General features: G+C 42.6%; 1 protein-coding gene across 1 annotated transcript in view; it reads right to left on the bottom strand.

The window, feature by feature from the left end:
* LOC143818313 (sodium/hydrogen exchanger 2-like) overlaps window positions 1-20,730 on the bottom strand; it is a 180,540-nt gene that overhangs the window by 67,946 nt on the left and 91,864 nt on the right. The window contains exon 3 of the mRNA XM_077299665.1: window positions 7,015-7,265. Within this exon, the coding sequence (XP_077155780.1) occupies window positions 7,015-7,265 (251 nt within the window). The remainder of the gene's footprint in view (window positions 1-7,014; window positions 7,266-20,730) is intronic.

Here is a 20,730-nt window from a genome sequence, read left to right as displayed (position 1 = left end):
CACGAAAATGATATTTTAGCCCCAAAATTTTTATTTTCCCAAGAGTAACAGGACAAATTGGACCACAAAAGTTGTTGTCCAATTTGTCCTGAGTACGCTAATACCCAATATGTGGAGGGGAATCACTGTTTGGGTGCTCGGAAGGGAAGGAGCGTCGTTTGGAATGCAGACTTAGATGGATTGGTCTGCAGTAGTGTTGAGCGATACCTTCCGATACTTGAAAGTATCGGTATCGGATAGTATCGGCCGATATCCGAAAAATATCGGATATCGCCGATACCGATACCCGATACCAATACAAGTCAATGGGACACAAGTATCGGAAGCTATCCTGGATGGTTCCCAGGGTCTGAAGGAGAGGAAACTCTCCTTCAGGCCCTGGGATCCATATTCATGTAAAAAATAAAGAATTAAAATAAAAAATATGGATATACTCACCCTCGGATGAGCCCTGGACCTTACCGATGTAACCGGCAGCCTCCGTTCCTAAGAATGAGGAGTTTAGGACCTTCGATGACGTCACGGCTTGTGATTGGTCGCGTGACCGCTCATGTGACCGCTCACGCGACCAATCACAGGTCCTAAATCGCAGGTCCTAAACTCCTCATTCTTAGGAACGGAGGCTCCTGGTTACATCGGTAAGGTCCAGGGGCCGCCGGAGGGGTGGGTATATCCATATTTTTTTATTTTAATTCTTTATTTTTTACATGAATATGGATCCCAGGGCCTGAAGGAGAGTCTCCTCTCCTCCAGACCCTGGGAACCATACACTGGGAACTTCCGATTCCAATTTCCGATATCACAATAATATCGGAACTCGGTATCGGAATTCCGATACAGCAAATATCGTCCGATACCCGATACTTGCGGTATCGGAATGCTCAACACTAGTCTGCAGGCATCACGTTGCATTTGCAGAGCCCCTTATGTACCTAAACAGTAGAAACCCCCAAGTGACCCCATAATGGGAACTAGACCCCCTAAGGAACTTATCTAGATGTGTTGTGAGAACTTTGAACCCCCAAGTGTTTCACTACAGTTTATAATGCAGAGCCGTGAAAATAAAAAATCCTTTTTTTTTTCCACAAAAATTATTTTTTAGCCCCCGGTTTTGTATTTTCCCAAGGGTAACAGGAGAAATTGGAGAAAATGTGTTGCCCAATTTGTCCTGAGTACGCTGATACTCCATATGTGGGGGTAAACCCCTGTTTGGGTGCACGGGAGAGCTCGGAAGGGAAGGAGCACTGTTTTAGTTTTTCAACACAGAATTGGCTGGAATTGAGATCGGACGCCATGTCGCGTTTGGAGAGCCCCTGATGTGCCTAAGCAGTGAAAACCCCCCAATTCTAACTGAAACCCTAACCCAAACACACCCCTAACATTAATCCCAACCATAACCCTAACCACACCCCTAACCCTAATCCCAACCCTAATGCCAACCGTAAATGTAATCCAAATCCTAACTTTAGCCCTAACCCTAACTTTAGCCCCAACCCTAACTTTAGTCCCAAACCTAACCCCAACCCTAACTTTAGCCCCAACTCTAACCCCAACCCTAACCCCAACTCTAACCCTAACCCTAACCCTAGCCCTAACCCCAACTCTAACTTTAGCCCCAACCCTAACCCTAATGGGAGAATGGAAATAAATACATTTTTTAAAATTTTATTATTTTTCCCTAACTAAGGGGGTGATGAAGGGGGGTTTCATTTACTTTTATAGTGTTTTTTTGGTGCATTTTTATGATTGGCTGCCGTCACACACTAAAAGACGCTTTTTATTGCAAAAAATAGTTTTTGCATCACCACATTTTGAGAGCTATAATTTATCCATATTTTGGCCCACAGAGTTATGTGAGGTCTTGTTTTTTGCGGGACGAGTTGACGTTTTTATTGGTACTATTTTTGGGCACATGACATTTTTTGATCGCTTTTTATTCCGATTTTTGGGAGGCAGAATGAACAAAAACCAGCAATTCCTGAATTTCTTTTAGGGGGCGCGTTTATATCGTTCCGCGTGTGGTAAAATTGATAAAGCAGCTTTATTCTTCGGGTTAGTACGATTACAGCGATACCTCATTTATATTTTTTTTATGTTTTGGCACTTTTACACAATAAAAACTATTTTATATAAAAAATAATTGTTTTTGCATCGCTTTATTCTGAGAGCTATAACTTTTTTATTTTTCTGCTGATGATGCTGTATGGTGGCTTTTTTTTTGCGGGACAAGATGACGTTTTCAGCGGTACCATGTTTATTTATATTCGTCTTTTTGATAGCGTGTTATTCCACTTTTTGTTCGCCGTATGATAATAAAGCGTTGTTTTTTGCCTCTTTCTTTTTTTTTTTTTTTGCGATGTTCACAGAAGGGGTTAACTAGTGTCATAGTTTTATAGAGCGGGTCATTACGGACGCGGCGATACCAAATATGTGTACTTTTAATGTTTTTTCTTTTATTTACATAAATAAATGGATTTATTGGGAATTTTTTTTTTTTTCTTCATTTGGGGATATTTTTTTTTTTTTACCTTCTAACATTGTCCCAGGGTGGGACATCACTATATTAGATCAGATTGCTGATCTGACAATTTGCATAGCACTGTGTCAGATCAGCGATCTGACAGGCAGTGCAGGAGGCTTTCCGGAGCCTGCTCTGAGCATCGCGTTGCTCCGGTGGGAGAGCGCAGGGAGCGCGATGCCCCTCTATGTCGCTGTCACTACTGACAGCGGCATCAGAGGGGTTAAATGCCCACGATCGGCGCTAGCGCCGATCGTGGGCATTGCTGCGGGATGTCAGCTGTCATATACAGCTGACACCCGCACGCGATCGCAGCGGCGCTCAGCGCGAGGCCACGCGATCGTGCCACCGTACTAGTATTGCGGTTTGCGGGAACTCAGTTCCCGCAGAGCAGTACTAGTACAGCGCATGTCGGGAAGGGGTTAAGGAAGCAGATAAGTCTCCATAACATAGATACATAGTTCACAATCCATACTTTTTTGTTGTTTTTTTTAAGTCATTTTCATGTTTTGTCTTATGGTTTTAGTCGCTGTTTTAGGCACCAAATTATTCAAAATTGCGCACACATTGCATGAATTTGGCGCAAAATCAAGTATGGTCCTTTTCTGTGTCTTGAATTGTTTTTGAAACTTTTTAGAGGTAAAAGTCACATATTTTGCAAAATGGCGCAAAATTTGCACCAAAATACTAAAGTACTCAAAAATACACTGGGGGGTGAATGGGGTGGAGTTGTGCCATATTTTGAGACTTTTTAAGTGATAATTGATGAATCAGGTGAAAACATCTGAATCACAACTCTGCCAACAAAGCAGAAAAAAGAAACAAAACAGGTAACACCACATAAAGTCACAAAATGCACAAAACCAGACAAAAAGAGGTGCAAAGGTAATGATAAATCGGGACCTATGTGTCCACAATCTCTAAAATTGTGAATCCATTCTGAATCCTTCTTCAATATTACACCCTCGGGGTATGAGCAAAAAGACCAACAACTCCGCTACTTGTCAAATAAAGTACATATATAATCATAAATAGACAATTACACCAATTACATTTTCAATTGCTATCACGATAGAGTTACAAAAAATTGTTGTGCAAGTCATGACAAGTTCCATCATAGACTCTTCCTCTAGATCAAAGGTGCACAACCTTTTCTGGCTTGAGGGTCACATTGTCACAGTTAACTACTTCCATGAGCAGCAGAAAAGTGAATGGTGTATTTCCTTTTGAGAGGTTCATGACATGACATATCAAAAGTAAATGGCATAAATGTCTAAGGGTATGTACACACGATCAATAAATGCTGAGGGTAGAACGCTGCGTACTTGTACAACGTCCAACTCACAGCATCCAGATGTTACAGCATCCCATGCCCACTATGCTTCCACAGATGCCCGTGGATCACCCGTGGAGACGGACATGAGACTTGTCTCTCCAGATCGCAGCATGTTAATTTCACCAATGGTATTGGTGAATCCACATGGATTATTGAACACATGTGGATTCACCTGCATTGAATAGACGGCAGCGCTTTGGACACGATGAACATGCCCTCCATCCAAAGCGCTGCCACTTCCGGGTCATGTGCACATACCCTAAGAGAAATTGGGTTCCTCTTATATCCTATTCAGTACACTAGAGAGGAGACTCTGCACACCTGTAACTCTCTCCATTAAAGATTATGGGTCTTATAGTAGCTGGATGCATTTTTTTAATTCGACTATTTAAGAATGGTGTGAGTGCAGCGCCCCAGAGTCCTGGTCGTTGCAGTACTGACGCTCCACCACTAAGCGGAGTGATGGTACGTCTGATGGCACTAAAGGAGTTCACCTGACCAGGTATCACAGTCACACATTACACTTCACACTCCGGCCACCAGGGGAAGCAAAGGGTTCTATGTATTAGGCCACTCTTCACACTCTGGTAAAACTGGGGGCTGGATAGGAAGTTAGAGAGAAGCTGACTGGGTTTTGCCCAGGTAACACCTTGTGAGAGAAGAGGTTGCTTGGGAAGATACAGGGGGGTCCCTGTCAGGGGTGGGATCCTGGCAGAGGCCTAGCGAAAAGGACAGATCGTTACGGAGCCGCGCCTGCACTTCATTGCGGTGGCATCTTAAGAAAAGACACAAAGCGAGGTATATTGTGGAGAAGTGAGAAACGAGATCACAGCACAAAGGCGATAGAACCAGTAGGAGTCGTGCCCCGAGATCGGCAACATCCTACTGAGGTGCGTAGCCGGTGGCCGGAACGCCGAGGAAGTATTGGGCTTCACGCATTACTTCAAACCAACGGCAGGGCAGTTAATTTTAGGTTGGCTGCCTCACCTAAATCACCTAATGAAGACAACGGAGGCAAATGTGGGAGAGGGGCGTCTCTAGGGTCCCTATAAAATAACTCCAGGCCTACCCCGTCATATGGGTGCGTCCTATCCATATCATCTGGGGGACGGAGAGAAAGAACAGAAACATACACAACAGTTGTGAGGACTATCCCGTGGTGCTCCGCAGGGAAGTAGGTAGGCACTGATTTCCACCTGCAAAGGGAACTCTGGATGTGCTTTCGGACCGGCCGGTCTCAGCCAGCCCAGTTAACAGTGCTCTGGATTGCGGATGCCGAAGCCTTCAGTAAAGAGGTAAAGAGACTGCAACCCTGTGTCCTCATTATTTACTGCGACCTACACCTTTTATTGGGCGCCCCTTAGCAGGGCCACGGACCGGGTCAGGCCACCGTGACATCCTCAGAACCGATCGACCCGATACCGAGTACCCCGCCATCCTGCGTCTGGGGGCCGCTCCATGAGCGTCAGAGGGAACAAGGCTCTGATTCCCATACAGCAGAGGTCCTCAACCTGTAGCTCAGGAGCCACATGTGGCTCGCGGTCCCATGAATTGTGGCTCGTGGCTGTTTTTCAGCTTGGTGCATTAGCTCCAGGGCTAGCAAACAGGTATGAAGAGCACATCTCAAAATGGTGAATATTTTGAGCAGCTCTGCACAGAAGAGCAGATTTGGAGGCACACATGTTTAGAGATAATTTAACTATAGTAAGCTGGAGACAGGATGATACTACCTATCAGAAGGGACAATTGAAACTGGATGCGACAATTTCTTGGGAGAATATTGAATGGGGGTATTGAAGAAACCCTTGGATCTTGGTATGCTGCTTCCGGGTGATTTCTGTAGAAAAACTTTTATGTTCATTATACCAGTAATGGGGTCTTTGGTTGCCATAACTGTGAGGTCAGTGGGAGCTGGATGTAGCTCGCGACCCTCTCTCAGACCTGAATGTGGCTCTCAAGGTCAGAAAGGTTGTGGACCACTGCCGTACAGTATGCTTCTCTGGACGGCTAGAGAAGAGACCCTCCTGATTCATGGTGGACCCAGATGACATTACACTGTGCTGTATTCATGCTAGCCCATTCCTGCTCCTGAGGAGCGTGTTACTCTTCTTACCTCTGATATAGAATTACATTATACAGAAGGTTGGGGGCCGAATAGAATGGCATGGTGGGCCACATGTAGCTTCGGGCTGCTGATTATGCACCCTTTATTTAGATACATAAATGTACACGTTGGTCCCTGTCCACAACATCTCAATTATTAGATCAATAAGGCAACCAAGTACTTCTTGACAGACAAAACTCATTTGGAAAACCTCTGTCTCTCGGATGCAATTTACTTTGATAAGAGAAACCACACTTTGATCACACTCCTCAGGTCCAGTGATGAGTCTCCACCACTACTCCAAATGTCTGTTATTGTCCGCAGCGCTGACATCACATCGACAGCACTGTAGACAATAACTGAACTCCGCAGCTCTGCCCGATTTGATGGCACAGACCACTAGACTGACTGGCAGTGGCAGAGAGTTAGTGCTGAACCCAGTTTTTTTAAAGCAAATTTCAGCCAGGGGACAAGGATTTTTCGAAAACCCTTTAAAGGGATTGTTCAGTCTAAATCAATAAGTCTGCAGTCACTCTGTGTGACTGCAAACTTATGAATCCCCCCAGCGCATACACTGTGCACTGCGGAGATTCCCTGTTTTTCGACCCAGGAACGGAGGATTTGCATGAGTTATACATGTTCCCAGCTGGTAAGTGTGGCCTCTTTCAATGCAATTGTATGGAACGAGGCCACGCCCCATCTAGTGCCGCTCCACGCCAATGTGCGTGGTCAACTACAGGTCACGGTCTCGCTTCATACAAGTGTATGGGTGTGAGGACGCGCCCACCGGCCGGGAGCATGCAAAATTCATGCATATCCTCCGGTCTGAAATCGGCGAATCCCCGCAGTGCACACTATGTATGCTGGGGGGATTCATAAGTGAGTGCAGAGTGACTGCAGACTTATTGATTTGGACCGGACAACTCCTTTATGAACCATCACAATTTTGTGGATAAATTCAAATAGAAATAAGTAAGATGTAACAACATTGGTGTCTGAGCTACTTAAACATTTTTGAAATAGACCAGTATAGCAAATTGATGTGTAATTACTTACGCCACAATGCCAGAAAGGTGGAACATTTCTGCAGTTAAGTATGACAAGTAGCTATACAGGAAGACAAACAGCGGCTCAATCACACGGATGTTGCGGGTGAATCTGGTGGTGAATGCAGCTACTAATCCAAATACGATACCAATTAAAACACCCCCTATTCCGACCACCACGAAATTAGCCACTCCAGACACGATATCAGTCGTCCCAATTGTTTTCATCTCACAGAATGACTTGAATAAATTATACAGCACCTAAAAACAAACATGGAAACATATTATATATTTTGCACCATGTCTAACAATAATGTATTTCCTGCTATGAGTGGATCAAAAGGTTGGTACGTGAGCCAGCAAAATGAGCCCTACCGTCCGTATTGAGGAACCTGGCACATCATTTGCCAATACTAAGCTGTCTGCAATGTCTTATATAGTGATGCAATGCAGTGTGCCAGCGGGGGCAGTCCAGGACATCAATCACAATGCGAGTGAATATTATAAAGAGGACCGTAACTTAAACAATCGGAAGCGCCACCCATATGACTGAAAGACAATGCCCGTAAAGCAATTGCCTAAGCATAAAAAGTGTTTTATCGACAGGAATACTGGGGACATTTGGCTTGAGAACAACATGTTAGTAAATGCACATCACTAATAACACATTGGAGCTAGTTTAGTATCGACGAATGACGTGACATCTTACCTTTAAAATATAATAAACTATTATTGTTCATAGTTGTAAAGCGAAATTCTTATATTACATATATTCTAACAATCATGAAAATCAATTAAACTAAACGAAATTCTATGATGCAGTTCAATAAACAGTGAATCATTTACGGCAGGGGTCCACAAACTTTTGTAGGTCACAAATCACTTAAATCTGCATCACAGAATATTAAATGGGAAAAACACTATTAATATTACAAACAGGTAAAGTAGTGCTAACTGCCTGTGAAATGGCTTTTGACTTCGGCACTAAGGTCATGAATTACTTTGACCTCCCTGGTGCCAGATGTGCACAATAGTTTACACAGCTGAGAATAACTGAGAAGCAAAGTTACTTCATATAGTATAATGCATCCCATAGTCCTCATAGTATAATGTACTCCCCATAGTCCTAGATAGAGTATAATGCAGCCCCACATAGTACATATAGTATAATGCATAGCACATAGTCCTTGATAGAGTATAATGCATTCCCAATATAGTACATATGAAAGTGCTCATTTCCAGACTGCTTGCCATGGAAATGTTGTCATTTAGACTTGTGGACACCAAGGATTTCCGCTGACTCATGATGGCAGCAGTCCCTTGGTACTCTGTCCCCAGCCCCACTTTTTCTCCCTTTGTGGCGTCCCCACCTTTTACCAGCACAGGACCCTTACCAATGCACATATTGGGATTGTCCACTTAACAACCGACATGTGGACAAGTGCTTGTGGCCAAGGACACTATATTTGCCTGAAGGCACACTGGGTGAACATTGTGGAGGCTAGGGCCGAGTCCCACCCTGGCACGCACGTACTCCCAACACCAAGGATTGCTGGCCCTTCTTTCATAAACTACACTGAAATTTCTATTGTTTTAATAAAAATTTCAATTTTGGTTTACATAAATTACTTAAATTATATTTTTTTTAATACTTTTTAAATGTTGCTTTATATACAGGAAATAATGTTTCAAAACATTTTTTTTCCTATAAACTCCAATTTCTCATTGATTTTGAATGTTTTATTGTCAGTAAAAGTAAAACGCCATTGTTCTCAGCAGCTATCTGGTAGTCAGAGATGCTTCCAGGGGTCTGCCCCATGCAGTTCTCCTTCCATTCAGAACTTTTCCATTCTTTTTTAACATTTTCACTGCCCCCAGACCTCATTATAGGTCTTCCAGAAAAATATTCGGATTTCCCATTGACTCCCATTATACTTGTTACTCAAAATGAGAATCTGGGCATTAGGAATTGTTCTGTTCGAGTAACGAGCACCCGAGCATTTTAGTGCTCTCTCATCCCTAATGATAGCTATTACCATACTGTTTTCTATTGGTTGATTAGTGCCTCATTGTTAAATGCCATACATGCCTGTATCACTACTAAATACTAGTAGGGAGCACCAAAGGGATTAATAAAGAGAGTATACTGTAGGTTACTTTTGTTTTGTTTGTTTTTTATGCCATTTCCTCCTCATGGAAGATGTTCTTAAAACACTGAAAAGTTTTTTGACCTCTGATTAGAAATATTTTATCTCATTTAGCAGTCAATTGTGCCACGCAAAGATGAATGGAATAATAGGAGTGAAGTCAGTTCCAGAGTATGGGGATGCATAGGAGAAATCGTGAATGCCATTGTAGAAAGAGAAGGTAAGAGAGGAGTAGAGAAGGAAATCTTGTGAAGATCAGAGGTTGTGTGCAGGTACGTACCGGGAGAATATACCATATTAGCAATTTCATGGATATTAGTATATGCAAACACTATTGTTTTGGGTTATTATATTTCTAAAGGAACCCCAACACTGTATTTGTGGGAAAAAAAAGATTATGGCACATATTATTGGAATAATCTGTATATTTGAAAAAAAAAAAAAATACAAATATGTTTGAGACTATTGGAAAAATACCCTAGTTTATAGCCAACATAATTTTTCTTTTTCTCTCTTTATTTTTTCCTCATAATTGGGTAGGATGGGAAAGGGATGGGAGGTTTAAAGAATGCATACAAAATTATATCGAATTATCTATGCCATTTTTATATTATAATCCTGAAATTAAAATAAAAAACTGATATGACTCAAACAAATATGCACACATGATTCTTATTATTAAAGGAGACTTACAGAAACTTGTAATAAGCAAATTAAAAAATATTGCTCTAAAGTAATAGATAACACTAATTTTACCCGGAAACCAGAAACTTTCTGCTTTTTATGTACTTCGCATACTTCACAAACAAAGGAATGTCAGGTATGTCTTGTGTGTGCTATACAGTGATGAATAACTTATTCACATACATTTATTATTTATCTGTACTATTCAACGCAATCCCTTGTTGCGAAGTTACTCATAGCAGATTATTTTACCAGTTTGGTTACTTGATGCCAACTTTAATTATGGTTTTTAGAATGCTACTTGTAAGGCGTTCAGTGTGTTAAAACTGGCACCTGCAGCTTTTTCTATGTGCTTTAGCCTGGGACAGTTTATAGAATCTCACAGCTTTCAGTATCACCTCTATGTGGATGACACACAGATCTACATCTCTGGACCAGATATCACCAGCCTACTAACCAAAATCCCTCAATGTCTGTCCGCTATTTCATCCTTCTTCTCCACTAGATTTCTAAAACTTAACATGGACAAAACAGAATTCATCATCTTTCCCCATCTCACGTTACCCCCCCCCAACGAACCTATCCATTACACTAAATGGCTGCTCACTCTCCCCAGTCCCACAAGCTCACTGCCTCGGGGTAATCCTTGACACTGATCTCTCCTTCAAACCACATATCCAAGCCCTTTCCACTTCCTGCCACATTCAACTAAAAAATATTTCACGTATCCGTATATTCCTAAACCAAGAATCTGCAAAAACCCTAGTCCATGCCCTCATCATCTCCTGCATCGACTATTGCAACCTCCTGCTCTGTGGCCTCCCCTCTAACACTCTCGCACCCCTCCAATCTATTCTAAACTCTGCTGCCTGACTAATCCACCTATCCCCCGCTATTCCCTGGCCTCGCCCCTGTCAATCCTTTCACTGGCTCCCTATTGCCCAGAGACTCCAGTACAAAACCCTAACCATGACATACAAAGCCATCCACAACCTGTCTCCTCCATACATCTGTGACTTCGTCTCCGGGTACTTACATGCATGCAACCTCTGATCCTCACAAGATCTCCTTCTCTACTCCCCTCTTATCTCCTCTTCCCACAATCACATACAAGATTTATCTCGCGCATCACCCCTACTCTGGAACTCTCTGCCACGACATATCAGACGCTCGCCTACCATCGAAACCTTCAAAAAGAACCAGAAGACCTACCTCTTCCGACAAGCCTACAACTTGCAGTAACCACCGATCGACCAAACTGCTGCACGACCAGCTCTACCCTCACCTATTGTATCCTCACCCATCCCTTCTAGATTGTGAGCCCTCGCGGGCAGGGTCCTTTCTCCTACTGTACCAGTCATGACTTGTATTTTTTAAGATTATTGTACTTGTTTTTATTATGTATACCCCTACTCACATGTAAAGCACCATGGAATAAATGGCGCTATAATAATAAATAATAATAATGTGCTTATTATATATACATGGCAATCTATACTACGCCATGTTGCACGTAAGGCAGGATTATAAGTAGGGCAGAACATAAAATTGTTCCCAGGCCACTATCACCCAGTGACCTCCACTACCCAGTTCAGCATTTCCAGAAGTCAGAAACCCACTTACTACTGTATCCTCACTATGCTAAGTGCGCAATAAAGGAGCTGCATGGCGCAGTGGCAGAAGAGGGAATAAATATAAAATTGGATGCAACAAATACACAGCTCTGACAAAAATTAAGAGACCACTGCAAAATTTTCAGTTTGTCTGATTTTTCTCTTTATAGGTATATTTTTGAGTAAAATGTAAATTGTTTTTTTATTCTATAAACTACTGACAACATGTCTCCGAAGTTCCAAGCAATAAATGTTGCGTTTAATTTTCTGAAAATGACAAATGGTCAAAATAAAAAAAATGCATTGCTTGCAGACCTCACATAATGCATAAAAAAAATAAGCTCATAATCATTTAGAAACTACAATTCTAATGTTTTAACTCAGGAAGAGTTCAGAAATTAATATTTTGTGGAATGACCATGATTTTTAATGACAGCTTTCATGCGTCTTGGCATTCTTTCCACCAGTCTTTCACACTGCTTCTGGTGCAAAAAAATTAAGCAGTTTTTCTTTCTTTGATGGCTTGTGACTATCCATCTTCCTCTTGATTACATTCCAGAGGTTTTCAATGGGGTTCAGGTCTGGAGATTGGGCTGGCTGTCATGGTTCCCAATGGCAAGGGAACATCAGAGAACATAAATAACAGAACAGCTCTTGGGTGATGGAATCTCGAGCTGACCGTGAGCTAACCCTGCCACACAACTAACAGTGGCCGGGTGGCGTACCTACGTTTTATCCCTAGACGCCTAGCGCCAGCCGGAGGACTAACTAACCCTAATAGAGGAAAAGACAGACCTGGCTTACCTCTAGGGAAATTCCCCCAAAAAGGAGACAGAAGCCCCCCCACATATATTGACGGTGAGTTCAGAGGAAAAGACATACGCAGTATGAAGGTAGGTTCAGCAAAGCGAGGTCCGCTTACTAGATAGCAAGAAGATACAATAGGGAACTTCACGGTCAGCTGAAAACCCTATTAAAATACCATCCCGAAATTACTTTAAGACTCATGTGTCAACTCATGACACCGGAGTGGCAATTTCGGCCCACAAGAGCTTCCAGCTACAGAAAAATAACATAACTGTGAACTGGAACAAAAATGCAAAACAAACTTAGGACTAAGAGTCCAACTTAGCTGATAGTAGTCTAGAAGCAGGAACATGCAACAGAAAGGCTCTGGTTACATTGATGGCCGGCACTAGAATAACTGAGCAGCAAGGCTAAATAGGATACACCCATACCCTAATGGAAACAGGTGAACAGAGAAAGTGAAGCACACAAGTCCAGTACCACCAGTGACCACCGGGGGAGCCCAAAAACCAAATTCACAACAGTACCCCCCCCTCAAGGAGGGGGCACCGAACCCTCACAAGAACCACCAGGGCGATCAGGACGAGCCCTATGAAAGGCACGGACCAAATCAGAGGCATGAACATCAGAGGCTGTCACCCAAGAATTATCCTCTTGACCGTAGCCCTTCCACTTGACCAGATACTGAAGTTTCTGTCTGGAAACACGGGAGTCCAAGATCTTCTCCACAACGTACTCCAATTCACCCTCAACCAACACCGGAGCGGGAGGCTCAACGGAAGGCACAACCGGTACCTCATACCTGCGCAATAATGGAAGACATTATGGATAGAAAAAGATGCTGGGAGGTCCAATCTAAAGGACACGGGGTTAAGATTCTCCAAAATCTTATACGGGCCGATGAACCGAGGCTTAAACTTAGGAGAAGAAACCCTCATAGGGACAAAACGAGAAGACAACCACACCAAGTCCCCAACACGAAGACGAGGACCAACACGACGACGGCGGTTAGCAAAATGCCGAGTCTTCTCCTGGGACAACTCCAAATTGTCCACCACCTGTCCCCAAATCCGATGCAACCTATCCACCACAGTATCCACTCCAGGACAATCCGAAGACTCCACCTGACCGGAAGAAAAACGAGGATGAAACCCCGAATTGCAGAAGAAAGGAGAAACCAAAGTGGCAGAACTAGCCCGATTATTGAGGGCAAACTCCGCCAACGGCAAAAAGGCAACCCAGTCATCCTGATCCGCAGACACAAAACACCTCAAATAAGTCTCCAAGGTCTGATTAGTTCGCTCAGTCTGGCCATTAGTCTGAGGATGGAACGCAGACGAAAAAGACAAATCAATGCCCATCCTAGCACAGAACGCCCGCCAAAATCTAGACACGAACTGGGTCCCCCTGTCAGAAACGATATTCTCCGGAATACCATGCAAGCGAACCACATTTTGAAAAAACAGAGGAACCAACTCGGATGAGGAAGGCAACTTAGGCAAGGGCACCAAATGAACCATCTTAGAAAAACGGTCACACACCACCCAGATGACAGACATTTTCTGAGAAACAGGGAGATCAGAAATAAAATCCATAGAGATGTGAGTCCAAGGCCTCTTCGGAATAGGCAAAGACAACAACAATCCGCTAGCCCGAGAACAACAAGGTTTGGCCCGAGCACAAACATCACAAGACTGCACAAAAACTCGTACATCTCGAGACAGGGAAGGCCACCAGAAGGACCTAGCCACCAAATCCCTGGTACCAAAGATCCCGGGATGACCTGCCAACACAGAAGAATGAACCTCCGAGATGACTCTACTGGTCCAATCATCAGGAACAAACAGTCTACCAGGCGGGCAACGATCAGGTCTATCCGCCTGAAACTCCTGCAAAGCCCGTCGCAGGTCTGGGGAAACAGCAGATAATATCACCCCATCCTTAAGGATACCTGTAGGTTCAGAATCACCAGGGGAATCAGGCTCAAAACTCCTAGAAAGGGCATCCGCCTTCACATTTTTAGAACCTGGTAAGTATGAGACCACAAAATTAAACCGAGAGAAAAACAACGACCAGCGCGCCTGTCTAGGATTCAGGCGCCTGGCAGACTCAAGATAAATCAAATTCTTGTGATCGGTCAATACCACCACCTGATGTCTAGCCCCCTCAAGCCAATGACGCCACTCCTCAAAAGCCCACTTCATAGCCAAAAGCTCCCGATTACCAATATCATAATTTCGCTCGGCGGGCGAAAATTTTCGAGAAAAGAACGCACAAGGTCTCATCATGGAGCAGTCGGAACTTTTCTGCGACAAGACCGCCCCAGCTCCGATCTCGGAAGCATCGACCTCAACCTGAAAAGGAAGAGTAACATCAGGCTGACGCAACACAGGGGCGGAAGAAAAGCGGCGCTTAAGCTCCCGAAAGGCCTCCACAGCAGCAGGGGACCAATCAGCAACATCAGCACCCTTTTTGGTCAAATCAGTCAAAGGTTTAGCAACATCAGAAAAACCAGTTATAAATCGACGATAAAAATTAGCAAAGCCCAAAAATTTCTGAAGGCTCTTAAGAGAAGAAGGCTGCGTCCAATCACAAATAGCCCGAACCTTGACAGGATCCATCTCAATGGAAGAGGGGGAAAAAATGTACCCCAAAAAAGAAATCTTTTGAACCCCAAAAATACACTTAGAACCCTTCACACACAAGGAATTAGCCCGCAAAACCCGAAAAACCCTCCTGACCTGTTGGACATGAGAATCCCAGTCATCCGAAAAAATCAAAATATCATCCAGATACACGATCATAAATTTATCCAAATATTCACGGAAAATGTCATGCATAAAGGACTGAAAGACTGAAGGGGCATTTGAAAGACCAAAAGGCATTACTAAATACTCAAAATGGCCCTCGGGCGTATTAAATGCGGTTTTCCACTCATCCCCCTGCTTAATTCGCACCAAATTATACGCCCCACGGAGATCAATCTTAGAGAACCACTTAGCCCCTTTTATTCGAGCAAACAAATCAGTCAGCAGTGGCAGAGGATACTGATATTTGACTGTAATTTTATTCAAGAGTCGATAATCAATACACGGCCTCAAAGAGCCATCTTTTTTAGATACAAAGAAAAAACCGGCTCCTAAGGGAGATGAAGAAGGACGAATATGTCCCTTTTCCAGGGACTCCTTAATATATTCTCGCATAGCAGCATGTTCAGGTACAGATAGATTAAATAAACGACCCTTTGGAAATTTACTGCCCGGAATCAGATCTATGGTACAATCGCAATCTCTGTGAGGAGGTAGTGAACCAAGCTTAGGCTCCTCAAAAACATCACGATAATCAGATAAAAATTCCGGAATCTCAGAGGGAATAGATGACGAAATGGAAACCAAAGGTACGTCCCCATGAGCCCCCTGACATCCCCAGCTTAACACAGACATTGCTTTCCAGTCAAGGACTGGGTTATGAGATTGTAACCATGGTAATCCGAGCACCAAAACGTCATGTAGATTGTACAACACAAGGAAGCGAATCATCTCCTGATGGTCTGGATTCATACGCATAGTCACTTGTGTCCAGTATTGTGGTTTATTACTAGCCAATGGTGTAGAGTCAATACCCTTCAGAGGTATAGGAACTTCCAGAGGCTCTAGATCAAACCCACAGCGCCTGGCAAAGGACCAATCCATTAGACTCAAAGCGGCGCCAGAGTCGACATAGGCATCCGCGGTGATTGACGATAATGAACAAATCAAGGTCACAGACAGAATAAACTTAGACTGTAAAGTGCAAATTGAAATAGACTTATCAACCTTTTTTGTACGTTTAGAGCATGCTGATATAACATGAGTTGAATCACCACAATAGAAGCACAACCCATTTTTTTGCCTAAAATTCTGCCGTTCGCTTCTGGACAGAATTCTATCACATTGCATATTTTCTGGAGCCTTCTCAGAAGACACCGCCAAATGGTGCAGAGGTTTGCGCTCCCGCAAACGCCGATCAATCTGAATAGCCATTGTCATGGACTCATTCAGACCTGTAGGTGCAGGGAACCCCACCATAACATCTTTAATGGCATCAGAGAGACCCTCTCTGAAATTCGCCGCCAGGGCGCACTCATTCCACTGAGTAAGCACAGACCATTTACGAAATTTTTGGCAGTATATTTCAGCTTCATCTTGCCCTTGAGATAGGGCCATCAAGGCTTTTTCAGCCTGAATCTCTAAGTTAGGTTCCTCATAAAGCAACCCCAAAGCCAGAAAAAACGCATCCACATTGAGCAACGCAGGATCCCCGGGTGCCAATGCAAATGCCCAGTCTTGAGGGTCACCCCGCAGCAAGGAAATTACTATCCTAACCTGCTGTGCGGGATCTCCAGCGGAGCGAGATCTCAGGGAAAGAAATAATTTACAATTATTTTTGAAATTCAGGAAACGAGATCTATCCCCGGAGAAAAATTCTGGTATTATCCCTAGACGCCTAGCGCCAGCCGGAGGACTAACTAACCCTAATAGAGGAAAAGACAGACCTGGCTTACCTCTAGGGAAATTCCCCCAAAAAGGAGACAGAAGCCCCCCACATATATTGACGGTGAGTTCAGAGGAAAAGACATACGCAGTATGAAGGTAGGTTCAGCAAAGCGAGGTCCGCTTACTAGATAGCAAGAAGATACAATAGGGAACTTCACGGTCAGCTGAAAACCCTATTAAAATACCATCCCGAAATTACTTTAAGACTCATGTGTCAACTCATGACACCGGAGTGGCAATTTCGGCCCACAAGAGCTTCCAGCTACAGAAAAATAACATAACTGTGAACTGGAACAAAAATGCAAAACAAACTTAGGACTAAGAGTCCAACTTAGCTGATAGTAGTCTAGAAGCAGGAACATGCAACAGAAAGGCTCTGGTTACATTGATGGCCGGCACTAGAATAACTGAGCAGCAAGGCTAAATAGGATACACCCATACCCTAATGGAAACAGGTGAACAGAGAAAGTGAAGCACACAAGTCCAGTACCACCAGTGACCACCGGGGGAGCCCAAAAACCAAATTCACAACAGCTGGCCATGACAGGAATTTGATGTGGTGGGCCTTCATCCACACCTTGATTGACCTAGCTGTGTGGAATGGCACATTGTCCTGCTGGAAAAGCCAGTCGTCATAGTTGGGGAACATTGCCTGAGTAGAAGGAATCAACTGTTTATCTAGGATAACTTTGTATGCTGCTTGAGTCATGCGTCCTTCGCAAAGATTAACCTGCCCAATTCCAGCCCTTCTGAAGTATCACCAGATCATCACCGATCATCCACCAAATTTCACAGTAGATGCAAGACACTGTGGCTTGTACGCGCCTCTCCAGGTCTCCATCTAATCATTAGAAGACCAGGTGTTCGGCAAAGCTGAATATTAGACTCATCAGAGAAGATTATCTTACTCCAGTCCTCTATGGTCCAATCCTTATGGTCTTTGGCAAACTTCAGCCTGGCTCTACTTTGCTTCTCATTGATGAAAGGCTTTTTTTCTAGCTTTACATGACTTGAGTCCTGCCTCTAGGAGCTTGTTATGAACTGTTCTTGCCGTGCACTTCACCCCAGCTGCCATTTGCCATTCATTTTGTAGGTCACTTGATGTGATCCTGCAGTTGCTGAGTGACATTCGAATAAGATGACGGTCATCCCGGTCAGTGGAGAGTCGTTTTCGCCCTCTGCCGATCTGTAGCTTTGTTGTCCCCAATATCTGCTGCTTGACCTGGTTATAATGGACTGCCATCTTAGAAATTTTAAGGATGGAGGCAACATGATGCTCACTGTGTCCGTCTGCTAGTAAAGCCAGAATTGAGCCCTTCTTTTCCTCACTCAAGACTTTTCTTTTCAACTCCTTTGGCATGGTTAAAAGTTATTTTTTCATTCCTATTACTTTTGGGATATTAGTAGCACTTGTTTTGCCATCCACCTTGTCCTATTGCAAGAGGATTGTGAACACTACAGCAGTGTTTTTTATACTTTCCTTTGTTAAATAAGATTTGGCTCAGGTGATCACCTAATCAGATGTGCATTAAGTATAATGAGGTGTACTCTGGTTGGAATTCATCGGACACTGGAATGGAATGGCTGTCAGACATGTAGAGAAGCTGATTTTTATAAAACTGTGCAGTGGTTTCTTAATTTTTGCCAGAGCTGTGTATACTGTGGCATGTAAAATGCATAAAGTTAAAGATGACACATTTCCTTTATACTTTAGGCCAAAAAAATATTGTCGTCTTTATCATTTTAAAAATTTACAAAATGTAAACTGGGCCAATGCACAAGTTTGGGCACCCTTGAAGATTTGTGTACTCAGATAACTTTGACCAAGGTTTCAGACCTTAATTAGCCCATTAGGATTATGGCTTGTTCACTGTCATCATTAGGAAAGGCCACGTGATGAAAATTTCCCAGCTTTATAAAAAAACCCAGCCTCCAACCTTGAAAAGAGCATGACTTCTACAAATGGATAATGATCCTAAACATATGTCAAAATCCACAACAGACTACCTCAAAAGGTGCAAGCTGAAGGTTTTACAGTGTCCCTCACAGTCCCCTGATCTGACCATCATTAAAATCTGTGGCTAGACCTCAAAATAGCTGTGCATGCAAGACAACCCAGGAATCTCACAGAACTGGAAGCATTTTCCAAGGAGGAAATTTTTCAACATTTGAAAGACTCATGTTTGGCTACAAATAGCGTTTACAGGCTGTGATACTGTGAAAAGGGGGTGCTACTAGGTACTAACCATGAAGGGTGCCCAAAGTTTTGCATTGGCCTAATTTCCTTTTTATATTGTTTAAAATGAAAAAGATGAAAATATATTTTTTTTTGCCTAAAATATAAAGGAAATGTGTCATCTTTAACTTCAGGCCTTTTTGAGATCATTTCATTGATCTTAAACTTGCTTAACTGTTCACAATGACAGTAATTTTGACCAGGGATGCCCAAACATTTATACAGTACTGTGTAAAACGTTTAGGCAGGTGTGAAAAAAGCTACAAAGTAATAATATTTGAAAAACAGAAGTGTTAGTAGTTTATTTTTTATCACTTAACAAAATGCAAAGTGAATGATCAAAAGAGAAATCTAAATCAAATCACATTTGGTGTTACCACTTTTTGCCTTCAAAACAGCATTAATTCTCCTAGGTACACTAAAACACAGTTTTTGAAGGAACTCAGAAGGGAGGTTGTTCCAAATATCTTAGAGAAATAACCACAGATCTTCTATGTATTTAGGTTTATGTCTCTTCAGGAAATCCCACGATGATAAAGTTGAGATTGGGGCTTTTTGGCGACCATATCGTCACTTCTGGGATTCATTTTTTTTTTACTCTAAAGATAGTTCTTAGTGATATTGGTTGTATGTTTGAATGCAAATTTGTTCTGCAGCAGGACAATGACCACAATCAGATGCCTCTCTGATGGTATTGCATGATGGATAAGTATCTGCCTGTACTAGTTCTCAGCATTGAGGACACAGGGCAATGGGCAAAGTCGAGGACAGTGGTCGGCCAAGTGAATTTAATAGATGAAAGACACATCATACTTACTTTCCTTTAAATATAAGTGCTGTAAGCAACTGCTTTACTAGGGCCAAGTTTTAGTTACTGAAGCAAATTGATTCATTGCCAGTTAGAAAATGGTTATGCCTAGCATTTTCTATAACATAGCCATTACATTTATTGGTTCTGTCACAAAGTCTCTAACCTCTTTACCCCTATTTTGAAAGATTTTGCCAAAGGAAAATATTTCTAATATGTATTATTTGTTATCTTGCTCATCATATCTGAGATCTATAATCATTGTGTTAGCACCCATTTAATATCGCCAATGTGGGGTATGTACATTGGCAGGTAGGCAACAGAAGTGTTGTATTAACCCTAATTAGAAAATAATGATGTGCTTATTCCAGCAGCGATCATAGCAGCACCTTCCATGTCGCTCCTCCGCTAAAGAGCTAGGGTAAAATAGCTTTTCTTTTTCATTTATTTATAATATAATATTTGGAAATGCAGATAAATACTGTATCTGAATGGTGCCTTGGCAGCGGTATTGATGTATTAACTAGAAAGTAATGCTTCTTATAGAAGTAATCTCTGCAGTGCCTTCCTTGCCTCCACTAAAAACCTTGACTAAAATAGTAATTTTCCTGCATTTTTCAATTATGTAAAGTAGGTAAAAAGAAATGCTGTGCCAAAACGATGCCCTAAAAATACATATAATATTTCATATAGTCATGTTTTAGGCAACAATTAAAAAATATGAATTAAAAAATGTGGATCCTGAAGGTCAAGACTGTTGTGGTCCTGAACGGTTAAAACACATTTTAGTCATTCTAATTTTTTTCCCTCAGTAAAATCTGTAATTGCACAAAGAAACTTATGCAAGCAGCGGGGAAACCAGAATTTATTATACTGGGAAACACTTTCAAGATAGA

This window comes from Ranitomeya variabilis, chromosome 3, assembly GCF_051348905.1.
Source record: "Ranitomeya variabilis isolate aRanVar5 chromosome 3, aRanVar5.hap1, whole genome shotgun sequence".
Lineage (NCBI taxonomy): Eukaryota > Metazoa > Chordata > Amphibia > Anura > Dendrobatidae > Ranitomeya > Ranitomeya variabilis.
This window is presented reverse-complemented; position numbering and strand designations above follow the sequence as displayed.